General features: G+C 37.5%; 1 protein-coding gene across 1 annotated transcript; it reads left to right on the top strand.

The window, feature by feature from the left end:
* Positions 1 to 771: 771 nt before the first annotated feature.
* Positions 772 to 21,681, top strand: MIX23 (mitochondrial matrix import factor 23). Its single transcript, XM_043473134.1, has 5 exons — positions 772 to 985; positions 10,635 to 10,760; positions 13,558 to 13,704; positions 18,014 to 18,073; positions 21,378 to 21,681. Exons 1-5 carry the CDS (start codon positions 935 to 937, stop codon positions 21,426 to 21,428), a joined length of 435 nt encoding a protein of 144 aa, XP_043329069.1. The 5' UTR covers positions 772 to 934; the 3' UTR covers positions 21,429 to 21,681.
* The last annotated feature ends 1,332 nt before the right edge of the window (positions 21,682 to 23,013 follow it).

Raw genomic sequence — 23,013 nt, 5'->3', positions numbered from 1 at the left:
GCCATTGCAAAGCATTCTCTGCACCAAAGAAAGTACCCGTTTAAAATAGAAAAAAGTAAATGCTTATTGTAGGACTTATGTGAACTGTAGACCCCGAAGTCACACTGCCTAGATAAACCAGTATTTCAGTACAGTTTTTTCAGTGAATACGTACATACCTTTCTCAAAACTACATAGCTGGGTTCTTAGTGACCAGTGGCCTTGGTCTCTTGTTGGCTTTGGGAGTATCAGGCCACCTGAGAAATTCACATGAAAGTGAAAGTTGCACAGCCGTGTTCGACTCTGTGAGCCCATGGACGGTAGCCCGCCAGGCTCCTCTGTCCTTGGAATTCTCCAGCCAAGAGTACTGGAGTGGTTTCCCATTTCCTTCTCCATTTTCTTCTTCACATACGTGTTTCCTATTTTGTTTTCTATTTGCCTATTTTTATAAAACAACATTTTACTATTGCCACACCTGAACACATTATTCACCTCTTACCCCATACTGCCAGAAGTGTCTTTTTTGACATTTCTTGCTGGACTCAAATTCTTAAAGAACAAAATCCCCTCTGCTTTAGGGACGGGATAGGAGAGTTAAGAAAAATCTTACTTCTACGTAAGAGTTCCTCCTCGAATCATCTGATCGGTGGGGCCATTAAACTGTCGCCCTTTTTGTAAGAAAAGGGGATTGGAGCAAAACGGTCCCTTCAAGTTCTGACATTCTTTTATCTATGCGCTGGGGCCAGTTCCAGGAGGACAGGTTAAACGCGTAAGAGTGAAAAGAAGGATAACAGCGTTACGGGTTTCAGTGTGGATGAGGATAAGCGGAAAAGACAAACCTTGAACTCAGCTTTCTTGCTGAGATTTCCCCCTCAATATTATTTGTTAGGCGGCGCCGCGGACACCTTTGCTCCGCGGTGATTGGCTCGGGGCGGGGACCTCGTGTTTGTCCAATATGGCGGCGCCCAGTGGCGGTGTGAACTGTGAGGAGTTCGCCGAGTTCCAGGTGATGGGGTTTTCCTCACGTGGCAGGCGTACCCCTCCTTTTGTCCCCGGACCCTGTTCCCTGCTCTGGCCTGGGAGGGATATGCGGACTAGTTGTGGCTGAAGCGAGCAGTTCAAGACTCCTTTTTCGAGCCATTGGAGGTCATGGGGGCGCGAGCTTGGCCTTAGGGAAAGAAGCTGCTGCGTTGGGGTCATGGTTCTCCCTACTCCTCCCAGTCCTTGAGTAACTGCACCCAGAAACTCTCGTGGTTTTGCGGTGGCAAAGCCGAGCTCGGCCGGGTGGGTAGGGATTGTAACAACCTTCTAGCCATTCTTTGAACTCAGTTCTTAGCGTCTGTCATTCCCCTCCTACTTTAAGCTGAGCATTTGCAAGAAAGAAAAAAGTGAAGGAGAGCTTGTTTACTTGATAAAACAAAAAAACTTGTTTTACTATTTTGATGGGGTAGAACTTTTGGTGTCTTGGAGGGGCGATTAATTCTAGTACCTGCAATGGTGCTCTGCCTTCCTAACCATTAGAGAAAATACATTTAAGAAAAAGGTTGTATCTTTTATATATTAAAACACCAGAGGTCCGGGGCTAATTATTAACACACGAATTAAAGAACAAGGGGTCTAGATTTTTTACCAAGTTGCTATGAAAGTTCTATACTGTAGTCATAAATCTGCTGCTGTCTTGATAAACAGTTGAATTTAAGTCATGAAAAGGGTATTTTAAACTGGAGATATTGAAAAATCTGTTCATGTATCATTGACCTCTGTAGTAAGCTTTGTTCTTGGAGCCGTTTTTAGGGAGTGATGTTCTTGAAGGTAATCTCAACAGATTGAATTATTTGACAAACATCATTTGACCAAAGAAGTTTGTGTGGGGTCTTTCCACCATTATATACATCCTTTTCACCTTTCAAGCTGCACAGATTAGATCAGCACAACAGCAACAGACTTCAAATGTGATCAGAGTGCCCAAGAGATACAAATATTTGTAAAAATCTTAAATAAGATAGAAAAAAGACTTGGATTCTAACATATATGAAATGTTTAAGATTAACTGGCACATTTGTGGCCTTGGTCTTGTCATATTAGCCCTGTGATCTAACTTAATAAGCTCAAATAATTGAGCAATGCTAGCCTTCAAGTTTGTGAGAAAGAGCCCTGGTTAGGGAATTAAATGTTCCAGGTTCTAGTACTACTCCTGCAATTAACAGCTTTGGGACCTTCAGCAAAAGGCTTAACCCCTTCCATAATTAACTTTTGAATCTGTAAAATAAGATAATGTTAAATAACATTTAAAATTGCTTTCACCTCTGTGTTTATTTGAATCTCTAAAACCAAATTTCTGAGGATCTCTTTGAGCTGTTGAAACATCCAACAGTGCTTGAAGAACACTTTGGATTTTCCTTTGGGCAGTCAGATAAGATGTTGTAAGTGGGGCAGAAGCTTAACTGTCTTGGAGAACCATTTTATTCACAGAGATGATATAAATAATGTAATAAAATGAATCTCATTAATGAAACCTGGAGAAGTTTTTAGATTGTTTTTCTAGTACTTTTTCAAATGTGTGATTTATAATGGAGAATTTGTTGTTCAGTTGCTAAGTCGTATCCAACTCTTTGCAAATAATGGAGAATACCCTTGGTTAAAAGTCAGAAGATCCGGTTTTCCAGATCTGGCCTTGGCATATCATTTTACCTCATAGTGAATGAATATAAGAACATTTGCCACTATTGCTTCAGAGGCACAGAAATGTAAAAAGTATATATTTTAAAATGTAAAAGTTTAGTATATCATTTAGGTTTTAATGGATTTTATAAAGTTGTAAACTGATAACTGGCACACTCACAAATTATGAATCAGTTTATATTTTAAGAACTATGAAACCATTACATTGTGTATGTAAATACCTTATATATGAAAAGCCCTGCACTGAATACTGTGGAAGAGAAACAGAAAGTCATGTATTTTTATTATGAAGATTTAGGTACTTTTTTCTCCCAGAATTTTGTTATGAAGATGTTTAAACACTGTAGAAAAATGGAAAGACTTTTACAATGAATACTCATGTACCCAGTATCTGGATTCTACAGTGATTCACTGTATCTACTAAATCACATATCCGTCCCTCTATCTATCTATCAATCCACATTTTTAAATTTTTTTTTTGGATGTATTTCAAAGTAAGTTGCTAGTTTATCGCTATCCTCATATGACCTATTTGTGGTCACAAAGGGAGAGAGGTCTCTGGTGTCTTTTCTTTTACAATGACATCAGTTCTATGGGATTAGTGTCCCATGCTTTATGACCTCATTTAACTTTTTATTGCTTCCCTAAAGGCCCTGTTTCCATACAGCCAGATTGGGTTTTAGGGCTTCAACATATGAAATTGGGGGCAATTGGTGGTGGGGAGGGCATAGTTCAATCCATAACAGATATCTGCTAGGTACCAGGCAATTGGAGAAATTGAGTGAGTAAAATATATAACGAGCTCAAGTCAGGTTATAAAACATGCAGAGGATATTTGGAATATGAGGACAGTGTTATAACAGTTCAGAGAGAACTAAGTCAAAGAGATGTTAATTGAGCTGTGTCTTTGGTGGACAGAACCAGAGTAATTATCAGTAGAAGAAACAGTATGTAGGCAGAAAGTTTTATGTGTTGCGGGGGAAATAGAAAATTGCTGGAATTCTGAATTTGCACAGGGGCACATTTGGATTACACAAAAGATTGGAACAAGGTTATGAAAGGCCTTGAATGCCACTTGTGAGGTTCGGGAGTCAGTGTAGAGTCGGGGAGCTGATCAAAGAGATGCTTTCGGAAGATTTATCACTTCTGCCACAGTCTTTGTGCCCTGTCAGTTTTGCAGTTAGCTTTGCTGTAGCGCTCCTTATCTTCAGTCATTCTTTTCTCTATTAATTTCTCCTCTTCAACCTAATCTCCATAAGGCTATGGCTTCATACTGTTATTAATATCTTCTAAATTTTAGAATCTGAACCATGCATCTAATTTCAGAATTGTATGACTAGATGTAAACTACTTAACATAGCATGGTGGTTGGTGGTGGTTTAGTCGCTAAGTTGTGTCTGACTCTTGCAACCCCGTAGACTGGAGCCCACCAGGCTCCTCTGCCCATGGGATTCTCCAGGCAAGGATACTGGAGTGAGTTGCTATTCTCTTCTCCAGGGGATCTTCCCGACCCAGGAAATGAACCCGGGTCTCCTGCATTGCAGGCAGATTCTTTACCAACTGAGCTATTCTTTAAAATCCAATCCCAAAGCAATTCTGCTTAGTTAAATCTCTTACCACTGCCCTTATTCGTACATATTCTCTCTCCCCAACCCCTGCCACTTCCAATATACATTTGAACTTTGCTGTCTAGCCATATAGGCCTGCTTTTCCCTGACCACATGATGTTTTGTCATTTCTGTGCTTTTTTTCCCACTTGACACCCTGATATACCTTCTTCCTGACCCTATCTGAGACCCAGTGCGTGTATTACCTGAGCAAAATCAACTGAGCCTTCCTAGGGTATGTAAGTTTTCATATTTCTGATAGGAATATTAACTTACAAGATTAATTTTGAGTTGTTTGGTAATTAAATATAGACTGAATAGGCTATTTTCTAGTATCCATGATGGTTTCTTTTGCAACATGCCTAGCTGCTCTCTGGTCCCGTGCCTTGGAGTGCAGAGGACCGCAGACAATTCTGGCAGTTGCAGGCAAGTCTGTATTTCTGGCTTGCGGGAAGCACACTGTGAACATTGTAAAGATGGAGTTTGAGGAACCACATCTTCTAAAAAGAGCCCCATGTGAATGGGATCTACTTCTGCGTACCTTCAGGCAAAGTGAGGAGAAGAAAGGTTAAATTCCAGATCATTCTATGGAGCACATTTTAATTTTACTGTCATGTAATAGACCTTTTTACCTCTCCCTATATACTTTGAAAGCTTCCTAAAATAATAAAAGGGATTACCTAAGAATTAACCTTAGGAATAGAGTGTCGTATAATTGTAATTGTAGGGACAACAGGAAGTTTTCTCTACCCCTCCCTGCTGCTAGATATGCTAGTCCTTTGGTACTGAAGTTGCCTTCCAAGAGGGTGAAATGAATGAAAGATAATGCATGAAATACAATTCCAAGATAAATGCGAGAATAATTTTAAACGGTCAGTCTAAAACTAGAGTTCATGGTATATCAATTTCTTCTTGTTTTGAGGAGGGTGAAAGGAGAAGCTAGAGATACTACAAAGTTTGAAGAGTTATCTTTTTGCTGTGCTTTGACACTTAGAAGCTGATTTAGGGTTTCAGCTCCTATACAGAGAGAGCCACTGTCTGTATTATCTCTGTGGACTTGTGTTGCAGTTCATTGTATGATGTCTGCTCAAGGGTGTCTTCTTTATATTTTCTTGGTGAATTTGTGAGAAAGAAGGTACATCGTTGGAGCTAGTGTCAGTTAGGCAGTCAGTAATTCATTTTGAATGATACACATGGTTTAATGGCAGGATTTATGTGCCTGCATTAACCTTCATCTGCTCTCAGCCTGTGAGGTCTGCTCAAGCTTTTCTCTAGACCTTGGAGCTGCCTGAAGAGCCCTGGCACTTTTTGTAATAAAGAAATTGGTGCCTAGTGAGGTAGTTTATAGTTCTTTTCCTTTTCTTTTTGCAATTTTGAAACTCCTTCCTAAGTCTTACTCCCTTTCCCCTCCTTGAACTTTTCTAGTATCTTTTTTCCTAACTTAAAAATAGCTTACAATTCTCAGCAATTCCTGAACAAGTACACTATCAGTTTAGAGATTGTCATTATATCATCTTGAATTCAGTTCTGTCCAGTAGAATTTTCTGTGATGGTGGAAATTTGTCCTGTACAATGTGGTTGCTGCTACTGCTACTAAGTTGCTTCAGTTGTGTCCGACTCTGTGTGACCCCATAGATGGCAGCCCACCAAGCTCCCCTGTCCCTGGGATTCTCCAGGCAAGAATACTGGAGTGGATTGCCATTTCCTTCTCCAGTGCATGAAAGTGAAAAGTGAAAGTGAAGTTGCTCATTCGTGTCTGACTCTTCGCGACCCCATGGACCACAGCCTACCAGGCTCCTCTGTCCATGGGATTTTCCAGGCAAGAATACTGGAGTGGGGTGCCATTGCCTTCTCTGTACAATATGGTAGCCACTAGCAATATGTGGCTCTTGAGCACTTCTTGAAATGTAGCTCATGCAACTAAAAAACTAAATTTTAAATTTAATTTTAACTAAAATAACCTCATATGGCTAGTGTCTACCATGTTAAAAGCTAAGCACTCGATCCTATATTGATGATTCTTTAGCACACACAGAGAGGACTGATATATTTGAAAATTCACATTTTAGTTTCCATTTGTAATACTTAAATTGTTTGATTCATTACCTTGTTAATGCTGATAAATTCACATTGTTATAAGGAACTTAATAGTATATCCAGGTTCTTTTATCAGAGGGAAAGTTGGCTGTATTGCTAATGATTGTACTCAAACCTGAAGTTCAAAGTAAATCATAATTCTGGGAAATGTGAAGATATATAATCTTTCACCTGCATTGCTATACCAATCTCCTAACTAACCTCTATGTATCTACTCTTGTTCCTGTCTAATCCATTTTCCACAGTTAATACTTTAACCTAAGTAGTCATTTCAGAATACAAATCCTATCACATAACTCCACTGTATTTAAACACTTCATTGGTTCTCTATTTGCTCTCAGGAAAAAGACTAACATCCAAAAGGTGACCTATAATGGTGGACCTCATTTTACATCATACTTTGTCTTACCCTCTATACTTAAGCCATGTTAACTGTTGAGTCCATTAGTAACACACTATTTAAATGACTCCTGTAAAGATGACCCATAATTTCCATCATGTTAAATCTTAGAAGTTAATTTCTGCCCACATCTTTATTTACTTCCAGTAACATTCAACAGGCTTCCCTGGTGGCTTAGATGGTAAAGAACCCACCTGCGGTGCAGGAAACCCGGCTTCCATCCTTGGGTCTGGAAGAGCCCTCGGAGAAGGGAATGGCTACCGAAGCCCAGTATTCTTGCCTGGAGAATCCTGTGAACTAAGGAGCCTGGTAGACTACAGTCCATGGGGTTGCAAAGAGTTGGGCACAACTTCACAACACAGTTGACTGTTCCTGCCTTGAAACCTCTCTTCTGAGTTATGTGACATCACAGTCTTTTTACTGTAGTTTTACTTTTTAAAATTTTATTTCTTTATTATTTTGTTGGTTGGGATGGGTCTTCATTGCTGCACATGAGCTTTCTGCAGTCGTGGCAAGTGGGGGCTAGTCTCTAGTTTCAATGCATGGGCTTCTCGTTGCCGTAACTTCTCTTGTTGCAGAGCACAGGCTGTAGGGGTGAGGGCTTCAGTAGTTGCAGCATGCAGGTTCAGTAGTTGTGGCTGGCAGGCTCCAGAGCGCGGGCGCAGTAGTTGGTGCAGGAGCTTAGTTTGCTCTGTGGGATCTTCCCAGACCAGGGATCGAATCCCTGTCTCCTGCCTTGGCAGGCAGGTTCCTATCTACTGTACCACCAGGGAAGTCCCCTCTGTAGTTTTAGATGTTAGAGTTCCTTCTTGATTGTTAACCCCATTTATCACCTATAGTCTCCCTCAGTGATCTCTTCCTGTTTCATGGCGTTAAAGAAGTTAATTTGGAGAATTCCCTGGCTGTCCAATGTTTAGGACTCCAGGCTCTCACTGCTGAGGGCCCAGGTTCACCAACCTCTTAATCAAACTATCTTTATCTCTTGCCTGGACCACCATAGTAGTCTGCTCAGTGTTTCCATTCTCAACTTAGCAGCTGAAGTTGTGTTTTGAAATACTGTTATATCATTCCCTTGCCTAATCCCCTGTTTCCTTTCCTTTAGAACAGAATCCTTAATTGCTTCTGTGGTCTCTCTTGTCCTTCATTTTCTCATCAACTCTGCTCTCACCTAATACCACTTTTTCACTTATTTGCTCCCAGACCACTTGCCTTCTTTTTGTTCTTCAAACATTCCCAAGTTTGTTCTTGCCTCTTAATTTTTGCCTTGTTCCCCAAAATGTCCTTTTAGTTGGCTTATTTGTGTCATTCAGATCTCAGGTCAAATGGTATGTCCTAGAGAGATCTGTCTTGATCTCCCTGTATAACATATTAGCCCCTCAACCCCACTGTTCATCTCATTACTACAGTTTTCTTTTTTGCAGTACTTTTCTGCACTGAAAGTGTCTTGTTTGTTGGGATACTCGTTTATTGTCTGTCTCCCCCGCTGAGAATTTTGCTCCATAAGAGCAAGGACCTTTTCTGTTTTACTCATCATTGTAGCCCAAGTGTTTAGAATGGTGTCTAACATGTACTGCTGCTGCTGCTAGACATTAGTACATATTTTTTGAAGGAAGAGTGAGTTAATGAATGAACTCTGTGCTCTCTCTAATTGCTTCGTATGTTTGAAGAAGAAAGATTGCTGAGGACTCTCATCCAAGGAAAGCTTTATCTGAAAGGTATAAACTTTGGTCTCAGGATTAGTTTGATTTAGACAGGAGGAAAGAAGAGAGTTTAAAGGTTTTTTTGTTTTAATAGGCAAGTTGTGGGAGGTAAAGTTTGCCAGGAAGGTCCCTGTCTACTACTTAACTACTTTTTGCCTCTCTAAATAGTGCTGCCACTGTTTGTTTGGAATTTGCCACTTACTGACATTATATATCCTCTACTGTGTATAAGACATTATTTAATGTGATGCTTGCTCAGTTAGTATGTTGAGATTATCCCCTAAGAATTCCAGATTACAGAGAATCTTGATACTGTTGACCAAAATAGAAGGATACAAGAAGAGGTGATAAGATAGTAAAGTTAGTTTTAGACCTGACATTTGCCTGTTTTTATTAGTCTAAATTATGAGCCTTCTACAAGCTGTTTTACTTCAAAATTGGATTCTGGAAAAGGATATTAAACTACTAATCAAAGAATAATAGGCTGGTCAAATAAGTTGTGATACCCCCACTGAATGGAATATTTGTGTGTATTAAACATGTCTTCAAGGTAGCAAGGGCAAATGCTCATGGTATAATTTCATAAAGTAGAACTTTTAAATGTTATATAGTGCCACATTTTTATAAAAATATTTGCAGATATGTATAGAAAAAACGAAATAATGGTTAACAATGGATAATTCTATTTTCTTTAAATTTTTTTCTAATTTTCTAAAATTATGTAATTAATTTTTTAGTCATAATAAAAGCTTATTTTAAGAAATGGATGATACAGCAAAGGGAATATAGCCAATATTTTATAACTTTAAATTTAATAAAATCTATAAAAATACTGAACCAATACATTGTATTTTTGAAATTAGTATAATATTGTTAAATCAACTATAATAAAAAATAAGTTGTCACAATTGTATGGTTAAATAATGTATAAAATTCATACTCATGCCAATTTTCAGATGAAAAGCTGTCATTTTTATTATGCCCAATAAATAAATAAATGGATGGAAGAAATGAAGAAGTTGATTTCAATCCTGGATTTAAGTTTGGCAAAGAAGTAGGTTCATATATTGAAGGAGGTAGAGAATCAAGCAAAAATGGTTTAATACACATTAATATTAAATGTTAACTTGTTAGATGTTTTCAGTAAATAAGAGTTCTAGTATTATACACTTCTGTTTTCTTGATGATTTTCAGTGATTGTTTTGTGTGGCTGGGGTGAGGTGGGAGTGGATTAAAAGGGAAAGAAAAGGGTATATACTAGAAACTTTCTAGAGTTTATATTATCTGGAGTCAGGAGGTAGCTGATGCTCAGCCTTTCTAGTGACAAGTGAGAAGTACCCTAATCAGAATGTGGGGTGAAGGGACTATACCGGGTTGGAGTACTCATTAGAGTCTTTCTTAGTCCCCTGCCCTTTTGATATTTTTATTTTGATGATTGTTTTTTGAGAGTTGGAGCCTCTTTTAGAGGGGAGAGATCCTTGGGAAATGTGAACCTGGGTAACTGAGAAAAGGTAAAGCAAATTTCTCCTTGTTCTATGAACACAAAAACCACAAAGACTTTTCTAACAGTGTACTTTTTTTTGTTACAAAAATAATATGTACTCATAGTAAAAAACTAAAAAACAAAAAGCCTAAAGGCAGGGGGGTACCTAAGAGAGTATAGATTAATTTCTGCATAATCACTGCTGATGGTTTCTTATATATCTTTCTAGAAGTTTTCTATCTAGCACCACATTTTAGAGAGATAGAGAATAGAACAAGCAATTATGTTGGATTGTATTGGACAAGTTGAAGTAATCAAGTTCAGTAGAATCCTTTCTGGCTGTATGCTAGAGATAGATAGAAAGAACACATGGTTGTGTTTTGCACCATGTGCCAGCAAATGGGGTTTACAAATGAATAAAAAAATCTTTACACTTAAGACAGTCACATTTGGGCCAAGGAAACAGAGTTGTGCCAAGTGTTAGAATTACTATTACATAACCTACCTATCAGTCTTTATTAATAAAGATTTTTCTATGGTTATGCTGTATATATCATGGTGTCCCCACTCCTAATATATAGTGTTGTAACATATCCAAGAGCTTTAATTATTTATTTTTGCTTACCTGGTCTTATCACTTAACTTTCCATTCAAATTATTATTCTTTTATTTTAAATATTATATAGGAATTACTCAAGGTGATGAGGACGATTGATGACAGAATAGTACATGAATTAAACACTACGGTTCCAACAGCTTCCTTTGCAGGGAAAATTGATGCCAGCCAAACCTGTAAACAACTTTATGAGTCAGTAAGTGTATCTTTTGAGTCTTTTGTGCTTCCTTTATGTCTTTCTTTGCAGGCAAAATAAGAAATCAATTAACATATAATTAAACTGTGGAAAAAGAATGGAATCTTCACGTTTTCTTGCCCACACCTGAAGGTGTGTAAAAGTTTTGATCCAGTTTCTACAAACTAAAGAAAATGTGTGATTTTAAGCAATAGTCTGGGAAGATATGGTTCTAAGAAATGGGGAGATATGGTTCTAAGAAATGAAAACAGTCTCCCCTTGTGGGCAGACTCTAACTTAAGGAAACCTTATACATCAAAGAAAACAGGAGAGAATGAAACAGTCAAGTAAAACAGTGAGGTAAAAGGGGGGTCTTTGAATGAATCAGTGTTGAAAAAGCTAGACAGCTGAAATAAGGAAGAATTAAAACCCTTCGCACTTTCTGTATCCTCTTTCTTACCTTACTTATCAGGAAGGGGAAAAGAAACATTTGGCAGGAGAGAAGGAAAAGCCACAGATAAATTGTCCTACCAAGGGTACATGTTCAATCCCTGGTCAGCTGTGCAGGGATCTGGCAAGCTGTGCAGCCTAAAAAAAAAAAAAGATGAAAAGATGAAAATTTTAGACCGAAAGAAGTTCTCAAAGCTGTGGTAAAATAAAATAAAACTGGGAAGTTCTAGGTATACCCACTTTAGACTCGTTTTGAATCATTCTCCTGCCCTACCCCAAATGTCTTAATTTCAAAATTGCTTTCCCCAAATCAAAGGAAGTATGGTTATGATATGGTTATCCTTCAGGATTTTTCTCCTCTAACCACAGTTTTACCATACTGAGTTTCTTAATAAATATCTCAATTCCTTTGATAAACACTTTATGTATCAGAAATAATTCTCATGTGACCAAATCCTCAAGCATCTGATACTGATGAGCCAATAAACCTGGTTTTGTGTTATTTTTTCCTCTGGTAGGCTTATGTCACACCAACTATTACTCTTATCAGGTGTCCTCATTTCTTCAACTTACATGTATAGAAGTCCATGCATGTTCCTCTTGCATATGCTCTTAGGTTTGAATCTTATTGAAGGATGATCTTGAAAATATAATTGAATATGCTGAGTAAAAGATGATATACCCAGTCATTCCTCTTTACATGGTTGTGGGTTCACAGAGGGTCTAATATGAAGGATAAGTAAGCAGGTGAGGGTAGGAGCATAGTCAGCATCCAGAAATGTATCCGTAGGGAAGGTGCCAAGTTAAGGAGGGGAACAGTGGAGGAAAGCCCAACTGAGGAAGGAGACTGGTGAGAGACCAAAAGAGAATTACTGAATATTTAACAAAATGTATACAACTTGAATTTGATTTTAAGATGTAGACAGAAAAATGAGAATGTTGTGTTAAAGTTCTAGTTGATGCTAATGCTGTTTGATCAGTTGCTGGCGGAGTTAGACAAACTATCAAAGTAATTAACTAGCATTTAGCATCTGAGTAATATATTGAGTCATGCTGCCTCTAAATTTTAGAGGTGGAAAGGGGTATTAGCAATTATTTACTCATAATTCATAATTTTACAAAAGAGGGAACTGAAGCCTGGGAATGCTAATTATTTAGCCAGTCTCACACAACGTCAGGGAGAGTTTCTTAACTCTGACGGTATTCTGTCTGGGGGAGAATAGTTCTGTACCCTCAATGCCTCTTTTAATTTTCTGTAATTATACCTGAAGGAGTTAATAAGTAACAGATGTAGCATACCAGCTAGTAAATATGGGCCTTGAGACTGTCCTTGCAAATCCTAAATGTTACAATGAAAAGAATTAGCATATTAGAGAAATTTACTATAGTTGGGATTAATGTCTATTTGGCAATTCCTTTTACATGAGTACAACTTATAAGTAATGTACTTTTAGTATTACTCTCTAGAAATATAAAGATTTATTCTTTCCTGATATCTATTAGACCAGTAGTTCTTAATCACAGGGTTCCAATATAATCATTTAAGAGATCTATTTCAAATAACTTAGGAAGACTGCTTATAGAATAGTTGTCAGTCCTATATTTTATGTATTTAAGATATACATAATGGTTCGGTTATTTCTATTACAACTGTCAATAGCATAGCATTAAAGGTATTCTCCCTTTGGACTGAAAAAGGAATGATATAACGTGATTACATGGAGCAAGCCAGCATTTAAATTTTAGTTGGAGGTGAACCACTGTTAGCACAATTGATGGAATCAATAATCTCTACTTCATTTACAGTCTTTCCTGGTTGATACTTTAAAAATCCTGAAAAGAGTTCTGTCTGACATAGGTAAATGTAGCATTCTTTTGGTTTTCTTTATTGTAACTAAAGACTTTTCTACATCACTTGCTTTATAACTTTTTGCACTTGTTGACAACATGAGGCTGGGGGAAAAAAATGAAAGGACAAAACGAAAGAGCAGCAATAGTACGTGGCTCAGAAAGTGTGTGAGTAGGTATAAGGTAGATGAACACACAGATGCAATAATGGGAGAGAAAGGGGTTCAGAGAGAGGGAGACTGAGATGAGAAGCCCATCAGGAGGAGTGTGGGAAGAGAAGCAAGGAGGCCTGGGAGCATAGTGAGGAAGAGGACAACCCAGTCTCTCACTTCCACCCTCACAGCTCCCACCTTTGATCTAGCTCATTCAGCACAAACTTCTCTTCCATAGACTCAATTTTTAAAAATTATTTTAGAAAGTCTTACATTTCTGTAGTCTAAAATTTAAAAATACTGAAATGTGACAAATTGGTGTGATTTTATCATATTTTTTTTCCCTGTTTCTTTCTTTGTTCTTTTAGTTGATGGAGGCCCATGCCAGTAGGGACAGAGTCATAAAAAACTGTATAGCTCAGACCTCATCAGTAATAAAACAGCTCCGAGAAGAGAGAGAAAAGAATTTGGATGATTTAACGTTATTAAAGCAACTTAGAAAAGAACAGACAAAGGTAAGTTGAATAAGGTTACATTTCTAAGGCAAGGTTTCCAAACTTAGCCTTCAAAATAAAAGCAGTTTTTAACGTGAAAAATCCAGAGTAAGATATGCTTATTACTTAAAATGACCAGGAGATTAGTACTTCATTCTTAATGGGTTTTATTTTATTGCACTTCAGTGTTAATTGGTTAATTAATGTGCATTTCATGATTGTATGTAATGTAGCAGCTTAAGCTAAAAAAGCATGTAATCATGTTATTTCCATTCACTTATATATTCTACAGTTAAAGATATAAGGATTAATACAGATCAACACCATGTTAAAATATCTGTAGAAATCACATCTGAGTCTTGAATTGAGAAGAAACATTTTTAAAATATATTTACAGTTTAAAAATATTTACCTCTGGTTTCATCTGTAGAAACCTGCTAAATGTAATATAGATGTTTAACTTCAGGATATTACCCTCTTCAGCCATAAAAATATAGTACAGTACAGCAGGTACCCTAGAGCCTCCTTACGTTTATTTCTTTGCTATGGAAAAGATGGTATGGGTCTTTGATTCTTTTTAGACTCTCCTTTGTTTCTATTTCATCTCCCATCCCTGCCATTTTCCCTTTTAGGAAAACAACAAACGTCCACTGAATGATATGTCAGAGAAAGCCTTATTTTCTAAAGTCAGCTATAATGTAGATCAGTGTGGACTTCAGGGTAGAGTTAATGAGGCAGAGCTATTTCTTTATAGCCCTTAAATGTGGCATGTCAAGAAAACAGTGGAAATGTATACCATGTTTTATTTTCTGGACTGCATTACTGTCTTTTGGTGAGGGAATAGCTCAAGGGGTCACTTTTTATTCTGATACAATTTCGAACTCTCAGAAAAGTTGCACAAATAGTACCGGGAACTCCCATGTACCCTTTACCTATATTCACCTTTTGTTTACATTTTGCTCCACCTGCTTTACAATTCATTCTCTCCACCCTTTCTACCCTTTCCTCCTTCCCTCACTTTTTCCCTGTCTTCCTCCCCCTCCCTCCATACACATTTTTTTTTTCTTACCATTTTGAGAATATACTGGGCACATTATACTCTTTTACCCCTACGTATGTTGGTTATTCCCTAAGAACAGGGGCTTTCTCTTACATGCTGTTGCTGCTGCTTAGTCCTTCAATCATATCCCAACTCTGTGACCCCATGGACTGTAGTCTGCCAGGCTTCTCTGTCCATGGAATTCTCCAGGCAAGAATACTAGAGTGGGTTGCCATGCCCTCCTCCAGGGGGTCTTCCCAATCTATAGATCAAACCTGGGTCTCCTGCACTGCAGGCAGATTCGTTACCACTGAGCCACCAGAGAAGCCCTTCTCTTAACATGACCACTGTATAATTACCAAGATCCTGTCTGCATTTTAAGATGGCATAATAAGTGACTTACCGGTCCTTGCATGTCGGGTAACTGAAAATCCAGTGTGAGATAGAATCATGTTTTCATACTGAACAAGTTGTGAAGTTTGCTCTTTGTTTAGTGGATGTAGCCAAATTTTGCAAAGGGGACCTTGCTGTCTCTCTCAAGTCTTGTCTTTTGCTGCACACAGGTGAGTGTGTGCACTTTCTTAGCCATCCTGCTGATACAGTGTGTCTCACTGGGTACAGAATTCATCCACTATCTTTACTGTGCCCTTTGTTCATGATGACTGCTTCAGCCCTGTGTTTCACACCTGTTCATTCATTAGTCAGCAGTGGGTTCTTCAGTGAACTTGGGCTGTAAAGGTCATCTTAGGAGGCGTTTTGGAAACCAGCCAGTGAGTTATGAAAGGTAGTTTTCTAGCCTGTGACATTGCATGGGACTATAGTAGAAGGTAACCGTGGGTAGTACTTAAGCAAATAAGGAAGCTTGAATTTTTTCTTCAAGTTTGCTATGAAGGTTATGGAATTAGAAAGAGGCAGCTCTTAAAGATGTTCCAGCTCTACCTCATCATATTCTATATGTGGAAACAGACTCAGAGATACTGACCTCCCCAAAGTCACAAACTAGTAAGTAGTGGGATTGGACTTGAATCCATCTCTTCCGACTCTGAATTCAGTCAGTGTTTTTGTTGTGACTAATAGTCAAATAGTTTATTTGCATACGATGCCAATCTGAAAGTTCCCAGTTCTTTACCCTAACCCTTACCTCAAAAAAGCCTTGCTGGAACTATATATCTACTGTCACCTGTTCATAGCCTTTGAGAAGAATTTTACCTGTGTAAGACCCAGAGCCTCAAAAACAACTATCTCAAAGGTAGCATTTTGTTGGTGCCACTGAAATTGTATTAGAAGCTGGCTGTAATGTCTGCCATGTTCAAGAATAGAAGAAACATTGATTATAAAGGCAGATAGCTCTGAGGAAATCCATCTACCACTTGGAGGTTTTGTAATCTTGTAAATTAATCTGAAACTTCTGAATTTCAGTTTGTAAAATGGAGTTGATACTTAATATCTTTTATTTTATTTTGGTGGGTAAGGATTAAATTGTATAATATATGTAAGAGGTAGCATATTGACTGATATAAAGTAGCAGATTCTTTCCTCTTTGAATCTCTGGGACTCCATATTCGTTGCATTAATTCTTTCTACAATATCCACCCAACCAGTGGTTCCTCCCTTTTGTTTAACCAGTCTTAAGAGAATTGAGGGGATGTACAGTCTTATGTGTCAGTGCATTCTCTTTTTGGACAGCTGTAATTATTCAGATATTTTCTTATTGTGAGAATCTGTCTCCTTGTAACATGTAATTACTGATCCTTAATCATCCCTCTGGATAAGTTTAAACCCATTTCTACAGGACACTCATTTAAATATTTGAGAGCAATTATAAACACTGTCTTAGTGGCCTGTTGTAACACTGTTCTTTGAAGTTGTTACTTCTTTGGCAGAAAATCCAGGCTTTGACAGAGCAGTGAAGCTTTAATGAGTTCTATGTCTATAAATAGCTGATTAAAATCTGAAACTGAGGTTCTCTTTAAGCAGGTGGGCTTCCTCAGGCTTGTTACTGCTCTGCAGCACAGCAGACACGCTGTCCTTCCTTGGTCATGGTTTAATTGTATATTCTGGTGCATACTCCTGACACCAGGTTTTGAGTCTAAGAAGGGAGTTTACAAGGAGCGTTGAATCAGTACATATCCAGTCTTATTAGTGTTAGATGCACATTTCTCAAACCTCCTGTCTGAGCTGTACTCCGAATTTATGGTTAGGTGCTTTGGTCTGGGTCCCCACCTCTTTGTTGCCCTAATCTTGTCTAATTCTCTGGCATTTTTTCCCCAAAATCTCCTGGCCTGAGGACATCATCCTGCTGTTATCTTCTTGGCTGCCTCAACCTGTAGTTCATACTTTTTTTCTGCTAATTTTCCTGTTTTCTGCTAATTTTCCTGAATACTTCGAGGTTCTTCCTCTTGGAACTAGTTAGCTTCCTTCCTGTCAAGTCTCTCTGAGCAGAGGCGACTAGGAGTATGATGGGTCCTGCCATCTGGACCTGGCAGTGGGATTGGCTATTTTTCTGATGGAGTTATTAGGTTGGCAGTTAAAAAGAAAGTTAGAAAGACTTTTTAGCATTTTAGCCTCAGACCTCTGGCCGTATGGTTAAGGTATGGAAAATTCATCCCTTTCTCAGTTACTTGAGCCTTTTATATCCCCTTTCTCTGTTTTTCTTCCTATTTCTTTTTTCTTTTATTCAAATCAGGTTGCCACCTCCTTGTCCTTTTTTTGTTTTGTTTCTCTGTGCTATCTTTGCAAATCTATGTTGTAGATCAATAAGTCAAACTGGAATTACTGAGTTAAAGGACATGGGAATTTACATTTTTGCTAAGTCTTACCAAATTGCTCTCTGTAGAAGTTACAACAATTTGTACTCCTACAAAAAATATATATGTGAGTATATCTTTCCCCATACCCTCACTAATACTAGATTTTATAGGAATTATCAGATTTCTTCTGTAAAAAATTTTTTTGGTCATGTTATGACTTAATTTGCATTTCTTTTTGCATAAGTAAGATTGTACATTTAAAAATAGGTTTATTGGCCATTTGTTTTTCTTCTGTGAACTACCTGAGCTTTTGAGTTTTTTTTAAAGCTGTCAATAATATGCAGCAATGCTTGAGAACTGTGGCTTTATAAGATTTAACAATTGGTTAAATACAAGAATATCAAAGAAGGTTTTGAAATCTAGCCTAAGTATTGACAAAAAATGCAGGAGCAGCAGCTGGTTTTGTTAGGAAAATATTATAGAGTTTGGTTTTAGTTCTTTAAATTTTCATAACTTCATTTTTGTTTTCCTTTTCTTGCAGTTGAAATGGATGCAGTCAGAACTGAATGTTGAAGAAGTGGTAAATGACAGGAGCTGGAAGGTATAAAATGATGTTCATTCTTGGAGGGAACTAGGAGGGGAAACAGAACTAGCAAAAGGAAACAAACCAAGGGAGGAGGGAGTAAAGAGTGCCTTGGGCACTTAAGAATAAATGTCCTTGATTTACAAGCAATTGAAGGTTTTAACTTTTTAGAGGGATGGGAGTTGCAGTTAGAATTCAAATAGAGCCATTTTATTTAAAAAAAAGTAGCCTTTCAGTCTCATGGTAGAATTGTATGGTTGTCATGGTAACAGAATTGGAGACATTCTATATGATTCCTACTATTAATTATGGACTATTTGATATTTAGAGTTATTAGTTCTTAACTCAGAGCCTTCAGTCAGGTTATTTAAGTTAGCCTTTCTGTGATTAGTTATTTCCATAAATTTTCATGTCATTAACTACCCTTCACAGTTGCTTGTTTTCTAACATATCTGATCATGAAACTTTTTTTGTATATAGTTTCACTGGTATCTGGTAATAGGGCTTTTTATGGCTCCTAGATTCATTCACATGCTCCTTATTACCACCTGCTGTTGCTGCTTAGTTGCTTTACTCTGTGTGATCCCATGGACTATAGCCCGCCAGGCTCCTCTGTCCGTGGGATTCTCCAGGCAAGAATACTGAAGTGGGTGCCATGCCCTCCTCCAGGGGATCTTCCCAACCCAGGGATCGAACTTGGGCCACCTGCATTGCAGGCAGATTCTTTATCACTGATCTACCAGGGAAGCCCTATTACCGCCTACATGATTCTAATTAGGAATTAGACTGGGGGACCAGGATCCTAGGACTTTAAATGTAGTTAAAAAACACAAAATTCTGACTTTTTAGTTTTCTGGAAAAGTATGTTTACATGTCCTCTCTAAAACTTCAAAGATTTCCAAAGGGCAAAATCTATTAAATCTGAAAGAATGAACTGAAAATTGTTTTATCCTTTGAAATTAACTGATGGAATTGGGCTGAATCCAGACGAAGGTCAACAAAACCAAAAACTAGAGTGTACCAACTTGCAGAACCCTGGATAAACTGCAAAATACAAATTGACTTTCTTTGCTTTATCACATTTATTTATCCTATACTTTTTGCCAAAATTTCGTATTTCTGCCCTTTCTACCTATGTGATAAGATGTTTGCTCCTTGAAAGATTTTGGCAAAATTTGTCCATTTCTATGCTCTGGAGAGATAATATTTACTCTTGGGATGGGATGAGGGTGGGTACAATGAAATCTGGTTTGGAAAACCCAGTGCAGGGATTGATGTATGTAAAATGTAGTAGGAAAAGTGAAGCATTTTTGGATTTGGTATTACTTTAAAAGAAAATATACTCCATCCACTCTACATAAAATGAGGCTATTTGTTTTCAAGGGAAGAAATTGTAGCCATGGTGCAATAGGCCAGCAAAAATGGTTAAGAAGTTATTTAGGAAAAGGATTTGGAGAGGCTCAACCAGGTTGTGTATATCATACCAACCAGTGTGTCAAAACCACTAAGCTGAAGCCTCCTCTGATCTGAGCATTGGGAACTCCAGGGATATGTCAGACCTAGGAGCTGTAAGACAAAAAGGCCAGAAAGAGTCTATATAATTTCTTAATGTTCTAATTGTGAGATACATATGCCAAAGAGCATGTAACATGTCAAATGTAAAGAATATTAGTAAAATGAACGTGTATCTACTGCCCAGTTTAAGAAATTGAATACCAGTAGCCTACATAGATTTTTCTTTTATTTTTATGCTAGTCCATTTTAGCCAACATGGGTTGGTTTCTTTGGTGGGTTTTTTGGTTTGTTTTTTTACCTAAAAATGGTTTGTTCCTTACATCAGTGAAGTATGAGAGTAAATTCTGAGAAAAAATGTTTTAGATTTTTATAATTTTTTAAATTGGATACAAAATTCTTTAGACACATGATTAATTTTTTTTTAAATATTAAAAGATATACAATAAAAATTATACTCTCATGCCTCTCTAATTTTTACCACCTCCTTTCCCTTTCCTCTGAAAGGATGTATATGCTTTCAGATATTTGTAACTTTAAAATTTTGTTTGTATGTGTACACACATATACATATATTTTCTTCTTTATCAGACAAATGGAAGTGTATTTTTCTTAATATATCTTGGAGATCTTTTCAAATTAGTATGTAAAGAGCTTTCTTATTCTTTTTTTATGCTTGTTTTATATTCCATCAAATGGCTGTACCAAAATTTTTATTTAACACAGTCCATATAACAAGTAATCTTAGAATGTTTTTAACATTTGTATTTGTTTAGTTTTTAGGAAGCAAGGTAAATAAAACATTACATAAATTTGTACAATTTAGCAAAAGACTGGACTTCCCTTCCTGCATGGTAGAACCATCTGGCACTCATTTAGAAAATCATGACAGATATCTAAATAAAATCTACATTATAGAAGAATTTTTTAATTTTATCTTAAAGTTAATTTAGATATTTTGTCAAACTGTCTAAAATATGTTAATGGAATTAAAATATTTGTGAGTTACTAAGTAAGCTAACTTGTGATGATTTTTGTCCTTGAATAATTTAAATTTTATTAAAATAATGAAAATTATATTATAAATGAATATCAAGGCATTCTGTGCTCTTCAGTTCAGTTCAGTCTCTCAGTCGTATCCAATTCTTTGTGACCCCATGGACTGCAGCATGCCAGTCTTCCCTGTCCATCACCAACTCCCAGAGTTTACTCAAACTCATGTCCATCAAGTCAGTGATGCCATCCAACCATCTCATGCTGTCATTCTCTTCTTCCACCTTCAATCTTTCCCAGCATCAGGGTCTTTTCTAGACTAGGCACTGTGCTCTTAGTGCCTAGTAAGTCAGTTTGAATTGGTGAGGAAACACCTCTGTTTCCTAAACCTGTTGACTTGGGACAAAGAAGATTATGAAGTGAAGTGAAAGTCACTCAGTTGTGTCTGACTCTTTGTGACCCCATGAACTATACAGTCCATGGACTTCTCCAGGCCCAAATATTGGAGTGGGTAGCCTTTCCCTTCTCCAGGGGATCTTCCCAACCCAGGGATCGAACCCAGGCCTCCTGCATTACAGGTGGATTCTTTATCAGCTGAGCCACAAGAGAAGCCCAAGAATATTGGAGTGGGTAGCCTATCCCTTCTTCAGTGGATCTTCCCCACCCAGGAAATTGAACTGGGGTCTGCTGCATTGCAGGCAGATTCTTTACCATCTGAACTATTAGGGAAGCCCCAGAGAAGGTTATATTCACCCAAAATTTCAGGTCTAATTTATACAGTGACTCAGTGACCTTTGTTTCTGTTCACATGTCTTAGGTGTTTAATGAACGCTGCCGAATTCACTTCAAGCCTCCAAAGAATGAATAAAAAGATACTTTTTTTTTTTAAGATGGACTGGGTCATCTCATAAAGAGTCAAGCATGACAGACATCAACATGGTGGGCTTCCCAGGAAGATTTCTGAGCCAACAGTCCAAGACCTTTTATTGATTTCAGCCCCACTTAGCCAAGACCTCACATATAAATAATTCTGATAATTATGGAGAAATCAACTGCTATTTTATACTGATTCTGTAAAAAAAAAAAATGTTTTGTAACTATTAAAATAATTTTCTGACTCAGTGTACATAATTATTTGATTGTTTTCCCAGTTGAGACAGTAAGTTCTTGTAAGAGTATTTGAATACAATTTCAGTACGTAATTTGATTTATATTGTATCTTTTTGAATTTTACAAATTTATTGACATCAGTGTAGACCTTTTTGGTCATTGATGGTTTTATCTCTTATTTATCTCTAAGTTTATTGCTCGTAAGTTAAAGGGCAGTAATATGGCCTGGATAGTGTTCAAGGAAACTCTTAGTACCTTATTTTTATATGCAAAAACTATTGTTGGGTGGAAATATTTTCCTGGATAATGTTTCTGTGGACAGTGAAAAGGAAAACAAAGGAAAACAAATTCAGAAAATGGAAAAGTAGAAGATGGCTTACATGATGGACTTCTAGTACAGGATGATTGTATTCATTTTTCTGTTGCTGTTTAACAAATTTAACAGCTTAAAATCACTTCTGTTTGTTATCTTACAGTTCTGTAGGTCAGAAGGCTAGGAAAGCTTGGCTGAGTTCCCTGCCTGGGGTCTCACAGGCTGCAATCAATTTGTGACTGGGCTCTTGTCTGGAGTCTCCAGGGGAAGAACCTGCATCCAGGCTCATTCAGTTGGTAGAATTCAGATCCTTTCAGTTCTAAGACTGAAGTTCCTGATACCTTGCTGGTTCTCATCAGCCACTCTGAGCTTCTAAAAGCCACCCACATTTCCTGAGGAGCCTATGGTCTCCTCCCTTTTCAAGCTAGCAACGGTGCATTGAACCCTCATTCTTGGGATCTGACTTCTTTTTCTGCTATAAGCCAAACAAACTGCTTTTAAAGGGTGCGTATTAGTTTTACCATAATAATTTTCCTTTGTTTTAACTTTAAGTCAACTGATTACAACTTTAGTTATATCTGCAAATCCCTTTTTCTGGGTAATGTAACATCACAGATGTAGTGTCTCATGTTCACAGTCTGAGGAATTAGAGTGGGGCATCTTGGAGAGCCGTTCTAGAAGCCTGCCTACCACAGTTTAAACGCAAGCCTCCTGGCTCTGGCACAGTTAGATCAACACTCCCAGAAGGGTTGTGGATAGGCTTGTGTGTTCAGTATGTTGATTGTCAGGTTGTGCACTAGAGCATTTTGAGCATTTACCATGGATTAGATACTGTTGTAGTTGAGAATATTGATAAACAAGACCTACTTTTTTTTAACAAGACCTACTTTTGTGAAGATTATATTATAGTCTTTCAACAAGAAAAAAATTGCCTTGTGCCAGCAATGAAAAAGATTTTCTATAGGACTTGCCTGTTATTGAATGGTACATGACAGAAAAAGTGAAAAAAGTGAAAGTCACTCAGTTGTGT

This window comes from Cervus canadensis, chromosome 7 (genome assembly GCF_019320065.1).
Source record: "Cervus canadensis isolate Bull #8, Minnesota chromosome 7, ASM1932006v1, whole genome shotgun sequence".
NCBI classification, from domain to species: domain Eukaryota; kingdom Metazoa; phylum Chordata; class Mammalia; order Artiodactyla; family Cervidae; genus Cervus; species Cervus canadensis.
This window is presented reverse-complemented; position numbering and strand designations above follow the sequence as displayed.